Genomic DNA, 24,364 nt, shown 5'->3' with positions numbered 1-24,364 from the left:
AAATAAGTTTTAGTTATATAGCCTACTTATATATATCTTCCTTATACCTTATACCCTTTTTCTACCTTCAAAATAAATATCCTTTTTTAACCGCCGATTAAAAAATTACTTTGTTCCTTAAATTACTGTATATCAACAGTAACCACATAAATTTTTAACTTGTTTAAAAATGTTTAAAAGTTAAAAAATGTTTAAAAGTAAAAATGATATAATTTTTTTGTAAAAACTGATTTTTTTCCGGAAATTACAATTTTTAAAATCTTTTTTAACACAAAGCTTTTCTAATTTTAACATTGTAATAATCAAATAATATTTTAAAAGGATTGATGTTAATCCCCAATTTGTTTGGTTTTTATATCTCTGATAGTTTTTAAACAGTGACCATTTGAAAATCGAAATGGGTACGCTGTACCCAGTGTGACAGCAATGAGTCTTGAGATAAGTGTGACAACCGAAAGATAATATTCTATTTAAAATTTTTTTTAATTTTTTATATTTTAAAGATTTATGAGCATTTGTTTAAAAATATCTTAAATTTTTTTTTATTTCTCTCTTAAGTTTTTTTTTAATTGTAAAATAAAAAACTTAAAATAATCAAAATTTTTCATATATGAAATTTTTTAGATAAAAATTTGGCTTTGATTTTACGTATATTCATATCTGCAAGATTTTATAAATTTTCTTTAGAAGTTATAGGAAGAAAAAGAAAGAAAAAGAAAATTTCTTATATATATATATTAAAATGTGCATACACAAATATGTCCATACACAAATTGAAAAGATATTGACTTTTTTATATTTTTCATAATTTCTCTGAAAGAAGTCTTTTTTCTGTTGTAACGAGATTAAACTGTCACAAACAGTGAAATTTTATTTTTCATAATTAAACAACCGCATTGACTACAATAAAATAAATGCATCATTATAACATTTCTCAAGATAAACTGTCAAAATTGAACTTTAAAATAAACATAAATAAAGTAATAAAACAATGCAATACATTAAATATTATACTAGCTGTAATCTAAATCTTCTATCTGTAATCTAAATTGGTTTAAACAATTATTTAAGTATTTTTATATATTATGTTGTATTAACCTGTAATTGACAATCTAAAACATATATTTAGATTTTTTAAAATTATTTTTATAAAAAATATTTCAATTTTTTTAATTTAAGACATTCTTTTGAAATGTTATAAAAACTTAAACACACTACAATTAAAAATGTTGAAAAATTAAGTGTAAAATTCTAAGAAAAATTTTTACTAGGATAATAATTTAAATAAATTTCTGATTACATATTGATATCATTCTTTCACTTACTTATCAGGTGATGCTCCTGCTCCAGGATTTGTAACTTCTGATTGCGATGCATACAATGTTTTTACTCCTTGATCGGATTTCGAATGTTCTACGAGACCCTTTGAAGAGGTTGATGGGGAAATATCGAATCTACTGTGATAAAGTACGACAACGCTGCTCTTACTGTTGCCTGTGTGTAGTGATAGATTGTTACCGATTGATGTGCTTTCGAATCGACTAAAACATTCTACATATAACCTAAATTTATAATCTAATTTCTCCAAAATAATAAAAACTATAGCAATTAACTCACGTTTCTTGCTCTTTTGTTGAATGGCCCTTACGATCCGTGGTGTACTGCTTTGTTTCTTGCTACTACAATACATTAAGGACTTGAACTTTATGATAAATATTTATAATTGTATAATCATGCAGATTTATTTATCATATACATGGAAAAAATCCTAAATTTTTTATTCGGCAATTTTTATTCCCCGATAGATACGTTGTATCTATACAAATATAGCAAATTACTGTATTACAAATTGTAAAAAATTTCACTAAACAATAATTGCGCTTAAATGATACACTCTAATGCAGCAATTTTTTGGATTACAATGTTTAAATAATGTTTGTTAAAAATTGAAAAAATCTAAGTTTCAGGGACATCAATAATTTTTTAATTATTTCAAAAATTATTTTTTTTAATGTCTTTATTTCATGTTGTAATATTTTTACAATTTAAAAATAATTTTGTATACGCTTTTTTGTATACATAAATAAATAAATTATATTTCTAAATATTTCATATATATAATATAGTTAATATTTTTTTCAATTATTTAAAAATTTCTTTCCAAATTTAATTTTGCAATATTATCACTAATTTGCTACATTGTTATGATTCTGCTGAAATATTATTTCAAAATTAATTGTGCAAAAGTTAATGTTGTACGAATGATAAATCATCTTCTATATCTATTTCTCTAAACATATCTACATAATTGTAAATTATAATTTTTATATAAGATTTTGTTATATTATTAAATAATTGTTATCATATCATAGGGATGCTATTAAAATATAAACTAAATATTTTAAACGTATTTTTAAAATATTTTTATGATACTTATAATAAATCTTTGTAATTTATTAAAAAATTTCAAAAATATTTATAAAGTATTAATATAAAATAATTTATAAATAATAAAAAGTATTATAAGTATTACAAATATAAAAAATATTATAAATATTTATAAATATTTATAAATATTTAACTAATTATTATAAATAATTTGTAAATCCTTTATAACTGTTGTGTATTGGAAAACAAGATAATAAAAAAAAATTAAAAATTATCTCAAAGTTATTAATTCAATTATAACTGAAAACGTATTTTTTAAGTTTAATTTTTTAAATAATTACCAAATTTTCTCGCTGAATTTACGTTCAAAATTTTCACCATCGCTTGAATGTTTTTCTTTGAAAATTACTCCTTGCTAGAAAATATTTGTGTGTGTGTGTGTGTGTATGTCCATATAAATATATCACAACAATATATCTTTAAATTCTACCTTAATCAATACCAGAGGATAAATTTACGGTAATCTAGAATTTCTTTATAAAATAAAAGATATTAGATTCTTACAAATTTAAATGTGTTAAAAAATATACTCCAAATGATTAAAATTAACCATTGTCAAACAATGATTGCTTATGACATTTTACTAAATATTAACATTATATTTTTACAAAAGATTTCAATCAAAAGTATTGTCAATCTACAATTATATTATATTAGATTTTACTTTATAATATGCCTCATGCCTTACTTTATATTTTTCTTGAGAAATATGTGATGCAGAAGATTTAGTATTTGATATGTGTTGCGACGTGGCAATCTGATCGACCTCTCTGGTGACTAAAATATTTCTCCACAAAATAATATATGTATAAAAATATAATAACAAAAAGTATTAACACTTTTTTTAATTTAATTTTTTTTTTCAATTTTTTCACAAAACACTTTTATTGAATAATATTGCATTTTTTATGATTTAAACAAAAATTTAAATTTTTTTTTTAATTATTTACGAAATATTTTTGTCAAGTAATGTATGAATTTTTAAATAAAATATTTAAAACTTATATATTTGGATTTCATTAACACTTACATCACTTACATAATTTTGCTTTGTCTAGCCTATTATCAACTGAATCTTGATAGCAATGTAATGATTTTAATGGAAATTTGAGAAGATGTAATTGATTGTTCTTGTTTTTTGATGCTCGACAAGCAAGTCTCAATTTTTGACAAGATTGTGTCACTCTTGGAAGATATAATAAATTCAATGATTATACAGCTTTTTGTGATGTAAATAAACCAGGATTAGAGCAAATGTTACTTTGAATTTGGTAAATCAATATCTGATGAAAAATACGAATCGTCTTCGGCGGTTGTTGAAATATCACACTGTCTCTGCATAATCGGTAAAATACATATGTATAAATATGAATAAATAAATATAATAATTTAAGATAACTCTTATACAGACAAGACAAAATTTTTTAAAATACGACTTATGGTTAATGTGTTAAACTTGTACTATACTTACGTTATAACGCGCGAAACTTCTTTGCATGATATGTGTCACGTTTAAAGTATTGTGGAGTTTGCATAATAATGAAACGCTTCTTTTTCGTCTCTATCATACAAAATAAAAAATAACAAAAATATATATAAATTAATTAATGCCGTGACATTTAAATAAACGAGACATTTACAAAAAACAGAGTATCTTTTTAGAAAGGCGTTAGATACGTAACAACTAACAGATGACTGAGATGACAAGAGAACATCCTATCCGTTTCTAAGAGTTCAAACACAAAATGTATAACGTAGCATAAACATAACTTAAAATTGATAAACCAATAAACATCCAGCATAAAGTCGCTATTGGTTTACATAAGATGTTCATTGGTTTTAGACTCCCAGTAGTCTTAGGGCCATCACACACGAAATGACATAAGCTGCATAAGCATAACATAAGAGTTCTAGGCCAATAAGCATCTTATGTATATCAATATGGCGACTTTATGCTGAGAACTGAATGGTTCATCGATCTTATGCTATGCTTATGCAGCTTACGTCATTTCGTGTGTGATGGCCCTTATGCTCATAATGTAAAAAAAAGATGTAACATGCGCACGCAATGGTGGAGGCATGAAGTTTGGAGGCAATAACCAATCATATTTGGATTAAAGTGTAGCCGCAAGAATTAAATACAAAAACAATTTGTTAATGTATATTTATGTTATTATGTAATAAATAACATAAAATGCGAGCCACTGTTGTCAAATGATATTTTCTTTCGGAAAACAAAATAATTTTATATTTTTAGAGCGTGTACATTCAGTACGACTGTTACAGTTTTGTATACAGTACGCTGGGATTATTGAAATCTAAAATATGTATAGAATGGCTACACAAATCTCCATTTTATTATATATTTTACTGGATAATACTTACTACTGCGCACACTGATGTTGTTACACCTTTCTTCTTACATCATGCTTATGCTATGTTTATGCAATATCAGATGCGATCAACATAACATTACAAACGATTCTAAGCGTTTGTAGCGTTTGACCGCCCAATCAAAATAAAGAATTTTACGAATTCAAAGAAACGTGTGTTACATTAGGAGCCAGTTGTTCTAATTTCTTGGTAAACTTACTTTTATCGGGTAAACATGTGTCTATCTTCATTTCTTTTCTTAAATAAATAAAAACAAATATATAATATTTACCTGATAAGTTTACCAAGAAGTTGGAACAATCGATCCTAAGTTGAGTTAATTTTTATTATATTTTGTGTATTATGGCCCTAATAACAAATTTGATTTAATGCATTAATGCGTGTATGTACGTACATACAATACAAAACAACATAAAGATACGTGATACGTTATTTTGGAAGCGTCTCAGATGCGCACAGTAACAAACGGACACCACCAATCAGCTGGGTTGGCTAGGGTTAGGATAAATTTATAGAATTTGATTGATGGTGTCCGTTTGTTACTGTGCGCATCTGGGACTCACTCGTTACTTTTATACTAAGGTTAGTATATAACGACTTTAGCACATCAGTACGCATTGGTACAGTCAAATCAAATTCGCGCTATAAAATTACAAAACTTTTAAGGTTTGTCGATTTCTTTAATTTCTGAGATAATGTGTGTGTGTGTGTGTGTGTGTGTGTGTGTGTGTGTGTGTGTGTGTGTGTGTGTGTGTGTGTGTGTGTGTGTGTGTGTGTGTGTGTGTGTGTGTGTGTGTGTGTGTGTGTGTACATGTATATAGTAATTCTTTTTTTAATTCACTAAAACCTTTTGTATCTATTATAAAAATTAAAAACTGTTAAATAAATTAGAATTTAAAAAATTTTTGATTTTCTATGTTTGATTTTCGCGTCAATTTCATCATCTTGCCCTCCTATGTGAGTAAGACTTTCAGTAGCAAAAAGAGTCAAATTAAATAGCACTGTTTATCTGTATAACATATCTATTGTTTATCTGTATAAACATAAATTTTCTTATTTATTTAACAATATTATATTAATAGTACCACTACTTTATTTTATAAAAATAACGAAACCAATAAATTGCATATAATAAAATTTACTTACAGATTACCAGTATAACTAGTATCACAAATACTTTATTTGCATAATATTAATGCAATTACGTTCGTTGCAGAACATAATTTGCAAGTACAAATGCGTTATTTGCCGTCATCCGTCATCTTACCCGTAATCATAGTATTCACTTATTTATTTAATAAAGTTACATTGCGAGACAAAAAATAAATGTGTTAATGTATACATTTTTAAGTATACTATTACTTCCCACATAGCACGGAATATTACAATAATATCACTCACTAAATTAAGTGAGGGTTTATAATAATTGTTAGTTTGAAAATGTGACTTTAGAAGCGAAAAAATTACACTATAAATTTATCCATACTATTTTTAAATAAAAGATATCTGGATGAAAAATCACTTTGACAGTTTCAATACTTGTAAAATACTGTAAAAACTAAATTTTTTCCTTGACAATTAATGAATTAATAGCCGTAAACAAATATGTCTAGATTCTAATACTATACATTCATTTTTTTGCAGCTTATTTACTCAATAAAACAGTTGTCGAAATATTTTATAAGTGTGTTGAAACTATCTAGTAAAAATATTTCTTTATTTAGATGTTTTTATTTGAAAATGATGTAGAATTTTTAGTGTAAATTTCTCGTCTTTGAGATCATATTTTTTATAAATGTTGAATGAGTATCCAGAACCCTAAATTTAGCAATATTACAAAAATACTACGTAAATATTATAGTAATACATTTGTGATATATCACCATTATATTACTGTGATCCATTTCGGCGGACATTTTAATACTGTAGTAATATTTTGGTAATATTTCTGCAATATTTATACGATATTTCACTGTAATATTGTAATGGGAGAACAATATTTCTGTGATATTACTGTAATATTCCGTGCTATGTAGGTTATGTATAGTTTACGTAACATAATATATACTATGTAGATTTTCAATACTGACAGTAAATATCGGAACGCAGCCTATATATATTATTTTATTAAAAAACCAAAAGTATTTATTAATTATAGTAAATACTTTCCGTTTTTTAATAAAATGATATAGGCTGCGTTCCGATATTTACTGTCAGTATTAAAAATCTACAGTGTATGTTATGTAAACTATACATTTTCAGTACTGGCGGTGAATATCGGAACGCAGCCTATATCATTTTATTAAAAAACCAAAAATATTTACTGTATTTACGTCATTTCCTATAAACAAGTGCCAAAAAGTTACATATGTGTATACCTAAAACACATTTCTTATTATATTATTCACTTTTGTGGACCGATTGAAACCAAACTACAACAGATGATCTACTATTATCTAAAGTTTACGTTCAATATCGAAATCTGTTATTAGCTTAGAAAAATTAGCAATTCGTCATCTTACCCCTTTTTCTCCTACATGTAATGCAATAGATCAATTTTGGACAGAATGAAGATATTTATTCTTTCAACAAATTTTAGATATAATCTAGACAAATTGTTATATACCTTAAAATGTTAACTTTACAAGCCTGTTTTTTCATATCAAACATCACATTAGATTATAAATGTATCCCATTTCTTCCCAAGCGTTCTGTATTGAACAAATAAACTGAAATCAATATTGTACTATATGTATCTCTTCGTTTCAAGCTTAGCTCTTAACTCTGTTGAAAAGGTGAGATGGAAATCCAGATGGTTATCCACATGTATGTGGATTTTCATGGATTTTAGATGATTTTGTATGGATTCCATATGGTTATCCATATGGAATCTATACAAAACCATCTAAAATCCATGAGAATCCACATACATGTGAATAACCATCTGGATTTCCATCTCATTTTTTCAACGGAAAATTAATTTCATAAAATCATAAATTTTTTTCCAGAATTAAAGTATAGACAATAACAAATGGTGTCTAATTATAATTTCATGTGAAAAACGCAAAAAATTAGAAAATTATACTTTTGTGCAATCGTCTCGTGACTTTAGCAGCACTAAGTTTTATACGTGCAAAATAACTAATATGCACCGTTGTTATTACAGGAAAGAATGATAATGTGTTTTCAGAAATGAGCTAGAATTAAGCTTTGATATAAAAGAATTTATGTGAAAATTTCATATGTATGTGTGCGGAATCGTGATAGTGCGGTCCGAGGATAAAAACAGGACACTATAGATTAGTTGCAGGGTAGCATGATAGGTGCTGCTGTAATCAAATGTTCGGTGAAGTGCATTATTGGATCATAGGATAATATCAACCTAATTAGACTTGTGACCAATTTGCATTTTTTGATCAATTTTCACGAATATGCCTCTCGTTTCGTAACTTTCTGATTACTTGTGGGAAACAGATTTGGCTTGATATATACACACACGCATACACACGCACATACACATTCACGCGCATGTAACTTTGAAAATTACAACATGACTGCAGAAGTCGATAACAAAAGTATAATTTTCTAATTATTTTCGTTTTTCAAATGAAATTGTAGTTAGCCGCCATTTATTATTGTTTATACTTTAATTCTGGAGAAGGATTTCTATAAACTCAATTTTATAAACTCAATAAAAAGATTTTATCTGAAAATTTGTATTACGTCTTCGCGAGTCCTGGAAGCAGAACTGCCATGCAGGACCGTCTATGTTCGCTTCAGCGTCATGGATACAGCATGTATGCATACGTTGCATGCTCGGACGCTAGAATTGGCAGTCCCTCCTAATATTAATCCAGATTCTTAAATCTCATTTTTTTCTAAGCAATTAAAAAAATACATGTCAATACGATGTTTTTTGTTGATTATACACTAATTTGAAATTTACACTGTATTTTAAAGTATTTTAGCGACTAAATACAGTATTTTTTGGATACCATGAAACAGTATCAATATGATATTGCATATTGATTTTATTTGTGTTTAACTCAATCATACCGCCATCATCAGAATGACCCAATGAGCACCACGTAGAGGTTGACGGTCGAATTTTGCACTTTATGTGGCAAGTCAAACTTTCGTCTAAAGATTCTTAAAGTAGAGTCTGCCTTTTAATTAAAAAAAAAGTTCATGTTATTTGCATGATTTTTCGTAAAGTTATGCCACTTTGAAGACTGCCTAAAAATTCAATCAAAATTTTTGTCCCGTTTTTTTTGCGCCACTGTCCATATTTGTTATAGATCAGTTCAATAGATATGAGAAAGATGAAACATGTATAGTTACATAATATTTTCATAAATAAATATAAACTTACTGATTTTTACTGATTTTTACATATGCGAAATAACATGTGGAATAACTAACTTATAAAAATATGTTTTTGCTCTGCCCTTCTCATAAAGATGAATTATATAATTCTAAAATATTAATAGTATTACCGGTAATTATTCAATTTAGGGGAGGCAGCTCCGATGACCTTGACCTTGACATATGTTATCAAGGTCACCCTCCTAAGGGACCTTCAAAAAATTTTAGCCGTCGCTCATTCGTTAAAAAGTTGTTAACAAAAAAAGGTACACGTGGAAAATTGCAAACCTATCTCATATACTCCTATACTGAATAATTACGTGTCATAAATACGACACGTAATTATTCAGTATAGGAGTATATGAGATAGGTTTGCAATTTTCCACGTGTAGCAAGGTTCACTCCACTTCCTTCTGTTTACAGAGCGGAACGACGTCCACGCTTGTACTTTACAACAAAGGTTTGCAACTTTAGATTTGAAATTGTGGCCAAATAGCGACTTTAAAATGTTTGGATTAGGTTAGAAAAAAATACAGAGGGGCTGCAGGGGAGGGACGGAGCCCCTCCTCCGCCCACACGTTCTTCGCACCACATTTTGTATATGGATGAGCAAATATGCAAATCACGCATATTATTTAGAGATATAAAATATATATATTCTGGAAATTAAGATAGATAACAGTGATTGTTCAATTTAATTCCTTCTACCCACACAGCACACTTTATCCTAGGGATGTCCCTAGGATGTCATTTTAGGATATCGCAATATCGTTGGATATCCGTGGACCGTCTGCGATATCCGAGAGATATCCAAGGGATGCACAAATGTCCACCGATTTGACATCCTGTAGATATCTCAAACGATATCCAGAGGATGTCCAAGGGATTTCCTGAGATATCGTAATACACCCTGGTGAAAAAATTTGTCAGAATTAAAAAAATTTTTTTCAGGATTTCTGATAAATGTTTCGATTTTTTATAATTGAAACGTTTCTCGGAAAAACTTAAAAAATAAAAAATTTTGATTAATTAAAAAAATTTTTGAATATTTCTAAGTATTTTTGAGAGTTTCTAAGAATTGAAAAAAACTTGAACAAAAAATAAAAAATTCTAATTATTTTTACGGCAATTTTGTAAGAGAAAGAAGACTATAATATAACATGTTTCAGCCAAGCCACAGTCGTACCTGTTAAAGCATGTTTAATAGTTTAATATCTCTATACCTGAAAAAACGGTCACCCATCCAAGTGTCAACCCTCGCCGATGTCGCTTGACTTCGAAGACCGTACGCATTCTAACGCTTCGTGGTGATCCATAAACACTTCTTGTTTATGGATTCATATTTGTTATAGATCATTACAATAGATGTTGTCAGAAGGATAAAACATGTATAGTTAACTTATATTTTTATAAATAAATATAAAGTTTTACAATTTTTTTTTACTTTTTTTACTATTTTTATATATGCGCGCAAAATAGTATGTAGACTAACTTATTAAAAAATCTGTTTTTGCTCTGTTTGTATAAAATAAAAAAATTTTTTTTATGTCATTTTTTATAATTTTTTAGTATATGTGGCATATTATTAATATGCCACATTGTTTCCATAAGTGTATTTTCTTTATGTTCTGACGTTTTAATCTACGTTTCTTAAAGATTTAATTTCTGTCACTCTTTTGTTACATTATAATTAACTTTCCCTTTACACTTGATTTATTACGCTCCATTAATTGTAGAGATAAAAAAGATATGATGGGATATTATTTGGATGTAATAGGATATCGTAAGATATTAATGAATATCTTACAATATCTTATAATATTTTAAGATATTTTTGGAGGATATCGAAATATATTAATAAGATATCATATGATATCTTAAGATATTTTACGATATTTTAAGATATTTTTGTAGGATATCCCGGGAGCTACTCTATTGAGATATCCGTGGGATCGCCTTCGTTTGTCTGGGATAATTTGGGATATCCTCAGGATAAAGTGTGCTGTGTGGGTACATTAATAATGAAGACTTAAAAATTATAAATTTCCTACTTGTACTGTAACACATAGGTTTGTGACTTTATCTGACACCATATAGATAGAATTGTAGATAGAATTGAATATATACATCAATCACCACATTCTCAAGTTATTGTTCGGTCATTCTCAAAATGTAGAGAATGTGTGGGCGGGGAAGGGGCTGCACCCCCTCCCCGTATTTTTTCCTAACCTGATCTAACCCAAACATTTTAAAATCGCTATTTGGCCCCAATTTCAAATCTGAAGTCGCAAACCCTTGTGGTAAAGTACAAGCGTGGACGTCGTTTTGCTCTGTAAGCGGGGGGGAGGGATAGATCTCGCTGCACGTGGAAAGTTGCAAACCCATCTACTCATCATATACTCCTATACTAAATAATTATATGTCGTATTTATGCAACTTTTTTGTTAATAACTTTTTAACAAATTACGAGCGACAACTAAAATCTTTTGAAGGTCACTCAAAAGGGTGATACCTTGATAACATATGTCAAGGTCAAAGTCATCAGAGCTGCCTCGCTTAAACTGAATAATTACCATTTTTTTAAGTTTTTGTTTATGTATGTTACGTTTTATGGTATATGTTTCATTTCTGGGCGCTCTAGGATAAAACCCCCTGTAGTTTTTGACATAGTTCTTTATTTTTTAATTTAATATATGTCGTAATATTTACGCTTAATAATTTCTTTCACAACTTTCTCAATATTTACGACATATAATTACAAAATTTGTTTTTAGTAAAACATATGCGATTTGTAGTATCACCTTGCAACAATTTTGCAAAATTGAGATAAATAAAAAGATGCAATAATTGTACATTTATTTTACAATTTTTCTATTTGGATAGTAAGTAACATACCGACACCTTTGAAAATGTCGTTATTAAAATTTGTGCTGCTGTTATGTTATCCTATAATTTATATGATTACACAATGTTATATTGCTAATAACCTAAGGTAATTTAAGTGCTACTATATTATTATCTTGTGTAAATTTATATAAATTAGAAAATAGAAAAATCAAAAATATTATATTTTTTAACCAAGAAGCAGGATCAAATTATGATGTCATAATAACGTCATGAAATGACGACAAGAAATAAGACCAAAATATGTCATAAAAACGTCATTGAATAACGTTAGTATACCATTATTTAAATGTCATGATCGCATTTTGGTCATATGACATCATTCGTAACAATGTGTACGTATGACCAAAATGACTGTTTGCTATCTGGGAAGTTGCTATTCAGTTGTCATATTATAGAAGCATCAATTTGCCAATAAATGCGATTGCAATTCTGCTATACATAATATGATTGCGAGCAACATGTTAGCAATAATAAGGACACACTGTTATTTGAGTACTTTTAAGTGACAAATAAAGTCATGATGGAGTCCACATAATATTATTACAATTCTTTTCTATTTGTAGAATAACACAAAACACGATAACACATCAAAACTAGTATTTAGCTGTGTACAATTGTATCAACTTGTGTCATAGTTAGAAAGTACTGGGTCGTATACTGTGTCACCTGTGTACGTTACTAGAAAGCACCCTATGTTTAATACTCTGAGCAGTTTAACTGCGGGAGTATAAGCAAGCAATTAAAATAATTTTGTAATGATACCGACAGAACGCTCACAGAGAGAATTATTAAAAGCAATGTGGATAAGACGTGATGAAAGCTCCCTATAGTTCTGTCTGAACCGTATTGTTCTTGTACAGTTCTATTGATAAGTGTGAAATGCGGTTCTTTGATGGACGGAATTACAGGATCAATAAAGTCCTCCTGTCATGTATCGGACAATGGCCATATCAAACGAACAGAAGTAGTAATGCTATTATTATCATTATGGTGTCTTTAGCTGGCACGCAATTTATCGCCAAGGTATAGCCTAATGTCTGTTTAAATATCACTAACTTATTTGTTCGTTAATAAAGTTAATATTATCAGTATTTTTTATAGAAGCAAGTGTTTTTGTGACTTTTATTCTAGATTCGATTATATAATACAGAGAGAGAGAGGGAGGGAGGGAGAGGGGGAGAGAGAGAGAGAGAGAGAGAGAGAGAGAGAGAGAGAGAGAGAGAGAGAGAGAGAGAGAGAGAGAGAGAGAGAGTCATGAAACTGACTCTCTTAATATAATACAAATATTGAGTTATTTTATGCTACAAATTTCTAAATATTATTTATTGTAGAATTCACTAAATATTATTTTTTAGAGAAAATTCGGTTGAAGGTAATACATTTCTTTCAAAACCATATTTGCCTAGATAGCAACATGTCTGTATTATTGCTGAGACAATGCTCGCAATTATCATGTATTGCTGTCAGAATTACAACCACTGAATCTTTTTTTGACAAATTGATATTTTTACGATATGACTTTAGATATCAACTTGCACAATTTTAAAATCATTAACATCAAAATTTATGTTTGTGTTATTGTAGTACCATAACAATTTATAGGATCACACAATTATTATTACCTCACAGATAACTCAAAGCAATTTTGATGCTATTTTGTTATCAAACGACTGGTAATACATATGTGAATTACCTTATGTGAGTTACCTACGTGTTGCTCTAATATCGATATATTTAAAATTGTTGAAAACAAATATAAAGCAAATTGCCAACATTATAAGCAATCACAGATTTGCACAATTTTACCGAAACACGCTTTGTTATCTGTGTATCTAGATATATGGGTTATCGGGTTTCAAACTGTAAAGATTGATTCACATTTGTTGTTAACAAAAATAGATTTTTAAAAAATATTGAAATAAAATTGTAATAAAACGTGGATTTTGCTTTGTATTTATCTATTCTTATTTAAATCTAAAAATATGTGTAAAAGATGATGACATTGTGGCAACATAATATAAAATGGGAACATAATAAAAAATTATATTTAGTAAATTTGTAGTATAAATTTCTATATTCTGTCAAAACAGTTTGTTTCGATCGTAACTGTATATAAGCATAAAATAATACCCAATAAGCAAGAAACATATGTGTTGTGTGTGTGTGTGTGTGGTGTGTGTGTGTGTGTGTGTGTGTGTGTGTGTGTGTGTGTTGTGTGTGTATTGTGTGATCAATCCTTTTAAAATGTTAATCTTAGATGAATTTTCTAAACATTATAAATTAATGTTACACAAAGATTTAAAAAATATTATTTAATAATTGCTTTCCCAATATTATTAAAATTCTTTTTAAACGTTTATTAAATGTTTTTTAGATGTTATTAAACGTTATGTTTAACGTTTGATAAATATTTTTAAAATATTATCTAATAATATTATTATCCTAATGTTATTGAAATATTTTAAAAACATTTATTAATATTAGGACGTTGAATAAGTTCTCGCTGTTTTCCAACTGATGATGACGTTACTAAAACTACTTGCACGTAGTTTAAGATGGTGACGCATGTACATAGAAGTACCATAAACAACCTTGAAAATCAATGTATGTCATTTCGCCGAAGTGTAAACAACTATGTTTTTCATAGTGTTAAACATGTCAAATTTCATACCAAAAAAGAGTATTTGCGGAGAATTTTACTTCACTACCTTATTTTTTAAAAGTGGATACACTACGATAACCCTAAACGTAGAAAATCGTGGTGTAAGTTCGGCCATGCATTGTCGGCAAAGCCGAATATCCATGATTCCAAGCTTCTGCTCTGCATTTGGTGGGATCAGCTGGGTATAATTTATTATGAGCTGCTCAAACCGAATGAAATCATTACAGGAAATCTCTACGAAATCTATACAAACAGAGACACGACAAGGTGACAACGCTCGGCCACATGTTGCAAAATCGGCGAAAACTTATGTTACGTCCAGCTTTATGGGATTTAAACCTTGCTGTTTGGGTTTATAAGAATACTTCAAAGGAGGGGAGATAAGGCAAGGAAGGACGTAACGAAACTCACCATTCCCGAAGGCACTCGAGAGAGAGAGGTATAGAGAGAGGGTAGGTGCCTCGGGTCAAACGCATTTTTTATGGGTTGAAAATGTGGGTCAGTGTACCGGCAGGCCCGTTATAATCCTGCATTTTTAGTCGTGCGCCCGTAGGTTTTAAAGTCAAATTTTAAAGTCAGCAAATTTAATTGCTATAACTTGGGATCGGACCCGATGCAGTTTTTAGTCGGGAACGAAGGGAGGTGATTGAAATTAAAACAATTATTGATTCATCTACTATTAACACAAAATATTTATTGCAACATTAAATTTAAACATAACGACTGAACCTGTTGAGTGATATACAATCTATCGCATGTTTTGATAAATTTTGCTTAATAGCAATATGTATATATTTATTTTTATGTATATTAACATTACGCTGGGTTACCAAATTTTAATTTATGACTATTTACATACATGAAACTATCTTAAAAATGATCTCTACAGTATGTACAATATATTAAATATATGGTACATCTCTTTTCTCGTGTTCCCAAATAATTTCCTCCAGGGTGGCAGTAGAAAGAGGGGAAAAGAAGTTATAAAAGAAGTCCATCGGAACGGCAAAGGGATCACGGTAGTACGGTGTAAAAACGGGAATAAGGTCTGAGAGAGGATACTATAAAAAATAAGCAGTCGGGGTCGATTGCTTCCGGGACGAAAGCAAACTCACGGTGGAACAGAAGTAGGGGGTCGGATTTGATGGGGAACTGCTCTAATAATTCTATTATTGACTGCTGAGTGCAATTATAATAGTAATATCGTGACGAGGGGGGGAGGGGAGTATATTTAGCTATGAATTTTATGTCAGAATCTAAAGGAGGTGAGGGTGGAGGTGGGATATTCTCATAGTCTGGGGAACTAATGGGGGAGTACGAAGGGGAAGGATAAAGATCGAGAGGAATCTTCGGATGTTCGGAAAAAAGGGCGAGGGCCGTGAGTAACGTCCTCGCAGATGAGGGGAGAGGAAGGGCGAGGGCCGTGAGTAACGTTCTCGCAGATGAGAGGAGAGGAAGGGCGAAGGCCGTGAGTAACGTCCTCGCAGATGGAAAGTGAGGAAGAGGAAAAAAGTTGAGATGGTGTTAGCCGGAGTTCAACCGAGTGATGAATTTCTAACTCTGGTTAGAGATGATGCAAGGGCTCCTCTCGGAGGATTCGCGCCTCCCTGCGCTGACGCCAACGTTCCCTTCTTATAGACCAACGACTTTGTCTGGGTCGGGAGTAAATATGGTTGTTCATTAAAGACAAAACCAGATTTAGAGAAGAGGAAGGAAACGAAAACGTTATAATTGAAACTGGCACTTACTACTTGCTGGACTGGTTAAACCTCGGGAGTCGACGAGATTGTCGGTCGAAACGTCAAGCTCAAGGTGGTCGCGCTCCTCAGGTAACTGGTCAGCCTCGGATGTGGTTGGAGTACAGTCACACTCAGTTTATAATCCTGAGCACTATCACTAGAGCACTATTAGTTGGGCACTCAGTATAGTGTTAGAACTCGCGTTACACGCGATCGACTAAAGTTCCAGGAACGGGGTTTGAAAGAACGGAAGACAGTGAGTGTTTTTTTTTTTTTTTGCGGTTTTTATAGTGGATTTCCCACAAGAGGATTTTGGACGTGGGTGATTCAAATGGATGATGTTATTGGTAAGGTTCTTTCTTCAGAATTGCGTGGGGATGATTTCCTACTGGACAGGTAGTTGCCCCTTTTAGGAAAGTGTGTTAATTTAGGAGACCAAGTATTAGCTTGTTCGTCCTTGTCTCCGCCCAAAAGGATTTTAAGTTTTGGCAGGAAAGAGGGGGTTAGATTTTTTGGACGTTCTTATCTAGGAAAGGGAGAGGAAATTTATGTTTTCCAGCCGCGCATTTCTTCAGGGTTGATAGGTGCATCTGATTTCAAAGGTTTTTATAGCTTTTGGACGTTTTGAGGTGGTCTGGTTCTCTTTCGATAAACATTCCGTCCGTAATAAAAAATGTTATTACCAAATGTGCCCTCGTCGCTTTCGGTTAATCTGATTTTCATCTGGCGCTTATCTGCGATCGTAAAAGAAATTCTATAAGTTCTCTTAGTTTGTCAAAGATCGGTAAATATTTAAATTTTTACTTCGCCTGACCCCTGCCGAATTTTAATGACTTTAGTGTCCTGGGTTTTTCTGATTACGGGAACCAGACACCCTCGCGGCGCGGAGATATTTATTTATTTTTTCCTCCGCAACCCTTCGACCGTAGATAAATCTCAGAATATTTTGTCTGGCTTGCTTATTTCTAAAAGGTCAGCGGATAATAAAAGTGAAGTCCCCCGAACGTAACATTTACTTAGAAACGCTTAAATGGGAAGTTTTATCCTAGCCGCTGTATTCACCGAACATTGCGCCTTCCGACTACCACTTGTTCCGATCGATGGCACATGGCCTGGCTGAGCAGCACTTCCATTCTTATGAAGATGCCAAAAAATGGGTTGACTTTTGGATAGCTTTAAAAGACGTGTCGTTTTTCCGACGTGGAATTCAAATGCTGCCAGAAAGATGGGAAAAAGTAGTAGCTAGCGATGGACAATACTTTCAGTGACAGGTTTTTTACTGATTTTTTAAAATAACGCATTAATTTTCACGAAAAAACAGCGAGAACTTATTCAACATCCTATATGTTTTTTAAATGTTACTAAACGTTATGACATAACGTCTGCTAAATATTTTTAAAACATTACTTAATAGTATTACTATCTTAATATTATAAAAATATTGAAAACATGAGACATATGTTTTAAATGTTATTGAAAATTATAACATAATTTTATAAATATTTTTTAAATATTTAATAACATCTAAATATATTTCTAAGTAATTTTACAGATATATAAGTTAAAATACCTTTCATGTGTTTATAACACAAATAATGTATAATCACATAAATTATTAAATTTTTATATTTTACTTGTACATATTTATATTTATGTGTTATACACGCATATATCAATTAAAATAATAATGTCTTTGCGCGTGTTTATAAATATGATTTTGGTTCTTTGTCTTCGGTCTAAGAATCTGTTTTGTCCGTTGAATATCGCACCTACTCATGTGTTTTGCAATAATAATGTTACACTTTATTATTAATTAATTAAATTATTATTTTAATTATTAATTAAAAATTTATGAATAACACCCTGGGGAAAAAAATTTTTATAAATATCTAAAAATATTTACTAAAGGTAAAAATTTGCAGGATTTTTTATTGTTTTATATAAATATCATTTTTTGTAGAAAATTAAAAGGAATAACCACAAATTACTCTTTTCTATTAATATTTTATAATCATATAGCTTATAATATTTTAGCTTTGTCAAAAAAAACAGAGTAAAAACATGTTTTCATAAGTTGTTCCACATGTTATTTCGCATATGTAAAAATCAGTGAAAAACCTGTAAATTTATATATTTATCTATAATTATAAAAATATATGTATTTATAAATATATATTTTTTTAAGTAAAAGAATATATAGTAATTAAGAATTAGCTTATTTGAAAAAAATTATTTAACTACAAGTTCCATCTTTCTGACATGTATTAACTTTCGCTTGACAAAGTGACGCCCTTAGAAGACCCCAACGATAAACGCCTATAAATTAAACAGTTTTTATGCAATTAACAAAAATTTTTTAGAGTTGCTGATTACGAATTGGATATAAAATTCAAAATGGCGGACCTAAAATTTATATAAACGCAGAATCACAAAATGTAAAAATTTTACACAAAAACATTTTTTTAAGGGCCTCTTTTTTATATATGAATATTTTAAGTCCGCCATTTTAAATTTTGCATTTTTGACATCAGATTCATAATGAGCAACCCCAAAAACCAGAAGAATGTTTTTGTGTTATAAAATTTCTACATTTTGATTCTACGTTTATATATAGATATTTTAAATCCACCATTTTTAATTTTGCATTTTTTACATCAAATTTAAAATCAGCATTTCTTAAAACCCTTGTATGCAAATTTTGACGTTAATTGTATCAAAACTTTCCAATTTATAAAGACTTATCGTTGGAATACCCCAAGGACTCCCTCCGTTATCGACGTGACAAAATAAGTCTTCGTCAAGCAAGAGTTAAACTGATCTATAACAAATATGTATTCATGAGCATCAAGTGTTCATGGATCATCATGAAATGTTAGGTTGCGTAGAATCTTTAAAGTTAAGCAACATCGACAGTGATTCACAGTTGAATGAGTGACTGTTTTTCTGATCGCAGAAGTTAAGCAATAGCAAATGCGACTATGGTGGGGTAACCGTGCTTGTTGAGAAACAATGCAAATTTAATTTTTTTCTTACACTATAATTATGTTATTTCAACATTTTTACAATGTTATTTTAATATTTTTGCAATGTTAAAAAAATATAAATACAATATTATTTACAACAACATTGCAAATGTTATTTCAACATTACCGAAACCTCCAAATTGAAACCAAAGTTTGTTCATAATGATGTTGTATACAACGTTATTATGAATATATATAATGTTGTAACAACTACGTACTTGCAAACCTTACTATGTTAGTGAATAACATTATAATAACGTTGCAACAATGATTTCTTGCTTACTGAGTAAAAATAATATTTAACAAAATATATATGTAAATACTATATGCTTTTCATTATTTATAACTTTCTGGTATAATAGATATGTGGTTTGCTCTCTATTGATGACGCTAATGTATTTATCGATTCTCTTTCACCATTGGTAGTCGATATAGGCTGTGGAATAAAATTAATCACTTGTATATTAAAAGCAACAGAGGTATGTAAATTGTGATGTGTCTAAGAAATCTCGTAAAATGTCAACATCTGAATTTAATGAAACTTTGTACACGTATAATTTACTTTTATTTATAAAATTTCCTATTTATATCCACGTTAAGATCAGAGATAAAATAGAGCGCGGGAGCCATCTAAAAGAGCATCAGGCAATTAGAAAGAGACAAAAGTCGAGTAATCTGGCTGTCCTTGTCTTAGCACATGCGTAGAGAAAAATGTACAAGAGTCCGAAAAATACATTAAGGTAATAAAAAATATTATAAAGTTATATGTTAAAGAAAATTAATACAGATTTAAAAAATCTAATAAATGTTATTAGTGTCATCTGTCAGAAAATCATTTAAAATTTATTAAAAAACGCATTTTTTAATAAATTTTAATATATAAACAAATATTAAATCATAAATAAATGTATCATAAATAATTATATAATTATAAATATACAATTTAAAGTTTTAACAAACGTAAATTTGTAACGTAAATTTTAACTTGCATTACAGATTACTAAAAAAAAGATCACTAAAATAGCCTATTAAATATTTTTTACAAAAAAAGTTTATAAAAACAGCATTGAAAGAAAATAACTTATTACCTGCGATCTGGATTAAATGGATTAAATAAATCCCTGCATATTATGCACATTCGATATTGCATAATAGAATTCTCTTTTCTCTGTGGCTGTGTTTTAAAATTGCTGTCATTGAAAATCTATACGAAAACAATTGCACAGCTAAATATTAAAAACCGTGTAATGCGCATGCGCGAATAGACAATGCAGCTAGGTTACTCGATTTTTTCTTTTTCTAATAGTCTAATGTTTCCACTTATACTTAACAAACAATAATAAGTTACCTTTTATAAAAAATAATAGTATGTTACTTCTATAAAGTAACATTTCTTAGCCTGTGTAAAAATGAGTGTCATATAAAATTTAATGACAAAACACGCAGTTTAACAGTTGTCAAAAGAAGCGAACAATGAACTTTTAAAGTACTGTTGTCTCTAATATTAGTTTTTGGACAATTTTAAAAGTCTTATACATAACACATTACAGCACTAGCACAAAGCAAAATAACAACCCAATGAGAAACGACTCATCAATTCGACGTCGAAAACTGATCAAAATATTCCTTTCTTAATATCCCTGATTGTAATTTAATTCATCACAGATTTTGATGACTTTTCAATAAATTTCGATAAAAGTCGTAGCAGGATAAGCATGGGTTAGACTGTTTCGGAATTTTCTCCGGCGGACTAGACTATGATATGCTTATGTTTTTGGGATCGCTAAATCCGAATCTGAAACCTGTTTTGGCCCACTAAGTCTTTCCTAACCTGAAAAAACAGATTAAAAACCGTTAAAATGCACTTTTCAAACAAAACTATAATCTCTTAACGACTGAAACTATTTAAAAAGATTTTTATATTTTTGAGTTACTGAATTCTTACATTAGATTTACCCTATGCGGTTACCCAGAAAAAAACAAAAAGGGGTAGAAGATCTACTCAAGACATAAATTAGAACAGTATAAAAAAAATTAGAAAATCGGATTTACTTTTTTTTGTGATAACGTCATAGAACTTATACTAATGGAAAAGGAATAGCGTATACCGTCCGTATGCCGAAACTGTGTCCAATATCTGTGCGACAAGGATAGATAGAATATGATTTGATATGAAATGATACAGAACTAGTTTTCTGTCTCATTTCATAACTTTTCGTCATAATGCACATGAGCGGCCGTATTTGTAGGTATGAGACAGAACTAGTTTTCTGTCTCACTTCTTGGACACACTTTTACGGGTCCTTTTCCTCTTCCATTAGTATAAGTTCTATGAATAACGTACTCTTTTATTTTTAAAAAATCTGTGGAATGGGTTCCTTTTTTGTTTCACCCCTTTTCTCGATAGATGACTCGGAGCTTCGATAGATAACTAACGGATCATTACACATTAAAAAATGTATTCTTTAAAAAATGCAAGAGTGCCTTGATTCGAGAACAAATTTTTACCTAACATAGCACCAAGTATAAATATTTCTTAATTAAGAATAAAATTATTATTAAGACGAAATTAAATTTTTTTAAATTGAAAACAAAATTTGTTTTAATTAAAAAAAAAAATTAGTACAACTGAAGCTGTGGAAGTGTAATGGGTCCCTAATGGACGTCTATCTAATTTCCTCTATCTAACATCTGTCTATCTAACATCGGGAGCATCCCGTTTCGACACATAACGATTGGACACAACTCGATTGGACACGGCACGATTGGACATCACTCAATTGGACACCGCACGATTGGACACCGCATTATTAAACACTGCATTATTGGACACCGCACGATTGGACACCGCATGATTGGAGACACTGCGACGTTGCTTTCCGTCGGGAACCGCCAGGTCCGAGGGGCTACGCCCAATTAACTATAATTAACAATAGTTTATCTAACAGTTCGCGGGTAACGCTTCCTCGCGAGATCGGTAACTTTCGAAAACGGTAGCCTGTTTGAACGGTAACTCCAAAAATGCTCTAATTTTCTGGGCGCCAGGCGCGGATTTCCGCGCCGCACAACAATTAACTATAAATCGGTAGCCGGATAGGAAGCGTTACTAATGCCGGTGGCTCTTTTCTCGAAGTGGTAGAGGGGCGTGGTTCTTTAGTAATCGAGGGGGGTGGAGAGCTCGGATCAAGGCAGGTCGTAGAAAAGAATCGGTACTCAATTGTCAATTAGATATCAAATTTAAAATATATTTTGTTAGAGATTAAGAAGTACTGTGTCGACGACAATCGTGGATCTTACTCCACTTAATAAAATTTCATAAATTCACAGAGATGGTTAAGACGGAAGCCGGAAGTCAGCACTAAGAGAATGCGGAAACTTTATTCTTTCTCTACGAGACGGGAGGCCGTCGAAGCTCTCCGCTCGTCAATCACAATAATTATAATATGCTCGAGATCGGTATTCGCGGTAATAAAGAACGCAAGTATTAATTACAAGATGACTGTCGGTGCCGGCTTTGTCCGAGAGAGACGTACTTAATAACTAAATATTCGGGCCGGTCGGTCCGATCTTTCGTGCGGCCACGAGACTCTACTTTGTATTTCGAGTCCTCTACACTAATAAATAAGCAACAGCAAAACGGTATCGGATTCGGGATCACCGGTAACACGACAAACGGTATCCCTTATCCGGTCCCGCACGAAAGTCGACCGCCTTATCGAATCTTACTGAATTCCGCGTGGCTGCCGAGTGATGGCCTTACAGAAATCTCCAGATTCTCGTCCGCCGAAGTCGATCGTAAGGGCTGGTCCTCTGATACGCCTTATCGCACCGTCAACCGAACAGTGAGGAGCCCCTGTCCCGCGCCGGCCGGCTTGAGCCGTCGCGCAGGCGCGGACGCTCTTCGATTCCCAATAGATGGATCCACGTGACTTCGCGTGATCCTCGATCCAGCGCCGCGCTGCTCCATCTCTCGAAAGGTCCGTGATGAACACGTGCTCCAACAATGCGCTCCCTTTTTCCGCCGTTTCGGTAGGTCCGGTTGGCCAGGCCGCGACCCATCCGATCTTGGTGGCTGGCGGTTTACATGGCTGTGGCCGCTCTTCCGGTCCGCAGCCCGGTGGCGCGTGCCCACGGCGTGATCCTTGCTGGGAGCCATCGTGTCTCCGCGCTATCATTCGGCGCAGTCGGTACCCTTAGCTCAGGGACGACTACGCTCTGCGGGGCCCGACGCACGGCTCGGCGGGGAAACTTTTTGAGGGGCGCTCCTTCCACTGTCGATTGTCCCCAGTAGAATTCCCACGACGGCTGCTCCTCCGTCGCCCTTGGCACTCTTCAGATTAGCTCACACTCGGCGCCTCTACTTTAAATGATTGTCAACTACAATCGCAAAACGGTATCGCGGAAGCTAAAAATCAAAAGAAATTAAAATATCAGCCGTATCCCCCTCGGCTCAGCGAGGAGTCGCCCCCGACCGATCCCCTCGGTCGGTCTTATGCCCTTGTCACGCGCGCCGGACGCGCCACGTCACAACACACATACATATACACATTCACATATGTTTACAGATTTCCAATACGATTTACATAGGTTAGCGACTTGGACGGGTGGACGTAAAAGAGGGACCGAAGTCCCCCCCTTGGACCGCGTGTGTATGTGTGTGTCCGTTTCTTTTATGTCCAACTGAACGGTGTCCAAGTAAGTGGCACTCGTTTGCCCACGTCAATATTGGCCACAGTCCCGATTGGCCACGTCAATATTGCCTACGTAAATATTGACCACGTCAATATTGGCCACGCGTTATTATTGGCCAGGCGTCAATATTGATC

At 31.6% G+C, this 24,364-nt stretch overlaps 2 protein-coding genes across 6 annotated transcripts in view; one reads left to right on the top strand and one right to left on the bottom strand.

The window, feature by feature from the left end:
- The window catches only part of LOC105831862, a 128,410-nt gene extending 123,646 nt beyond the window's left edge, over positions 1 to 4,764 (bottom strand). Inside the window, exons 1-7 of one of the 5 annotated variants that reach the window (XM_036288092.1) lie at positions 3,920 to 4,764; positions 3,710 to 3,783; positions 3,488 to 3,633; positions 3,137 to 3,225; positions 2,730 to 2,803; positions 1,618 to 1,679; positions 1,326 to 1,551 (exon numbers count right to left, since the gene is read on the bottom strand). In XM_036288092.1, coding sequence (XP_036143985.1) covers positions 1,326 to 1,551; positions 1,618 to 1,679; positions 2,730 to 2,803; positions 3,137 to 3,225; positions 3,488 to 3,633; positions 3,710 to 3,783; positions 3,920 to 3,946 — 698 coding nt within the window. In that variant the 5' untranslated portion in view covers positions 3,947 to 4,764. The remainder of the gene's footprint in view (positions 1 to 1,325; positions 1,552 to 1,617; positions 1,680 to 2,729; positions 2,804 to 3,136; positions 3,226 to 3,487; positions 3,634 to 3,709; positions 3,784 to 3,919) is intronic. The other 4 variants (XM_036288090.1, XM_036288091.1, XM_036288094.1 and 1 more) reach the window with 4 other exon arrangements.
- Positions 4,765 to 12,956: 8,192 nt separating this feature from the next.
- The window catches only part of LOC105839169, a 45,386-nt gene continuing 33,978 nt past the window's right edge, over positions 12,957 to 24,364 (top strand). The window contains exons 1-2 of the mRNA XM_036288301.1: positions 12,957 to 13,137; positions 19,901 to 20,017. Of these exons, the coding sequence (XP_036144194.1) occupies positions 12,994 to 13,137; positions 19,901 to 20,017 (261 nt within the window). The 5' untranslated portion in view covers positions 12,957 to 12,993. The remainder of the gene's footprint in view (positions 13,138 to 19,900; positions 20,018 to 24,364) is intronic.

Source organism: Monomorium pharaonis, chromosome 6 (assembly GCF_013373865.1).
Source record: "Monomorium pharaonis isolate MP-MQ-018 chromosome 6, ASM1337386v2, whole genome shotgun sequence".
In the NCBI taxonomy this organism is placed as follows: Eukaryota; Metazoa; Arthropoda; class Insecta; order Hymenoptera; family Formicidae; genus Monomorium; species Monomorium pharaonis.
Note: the sequence above shows the minus strand (reverse complement) of the source record. Positions and strands in the feature narration are given on the sequence as shown.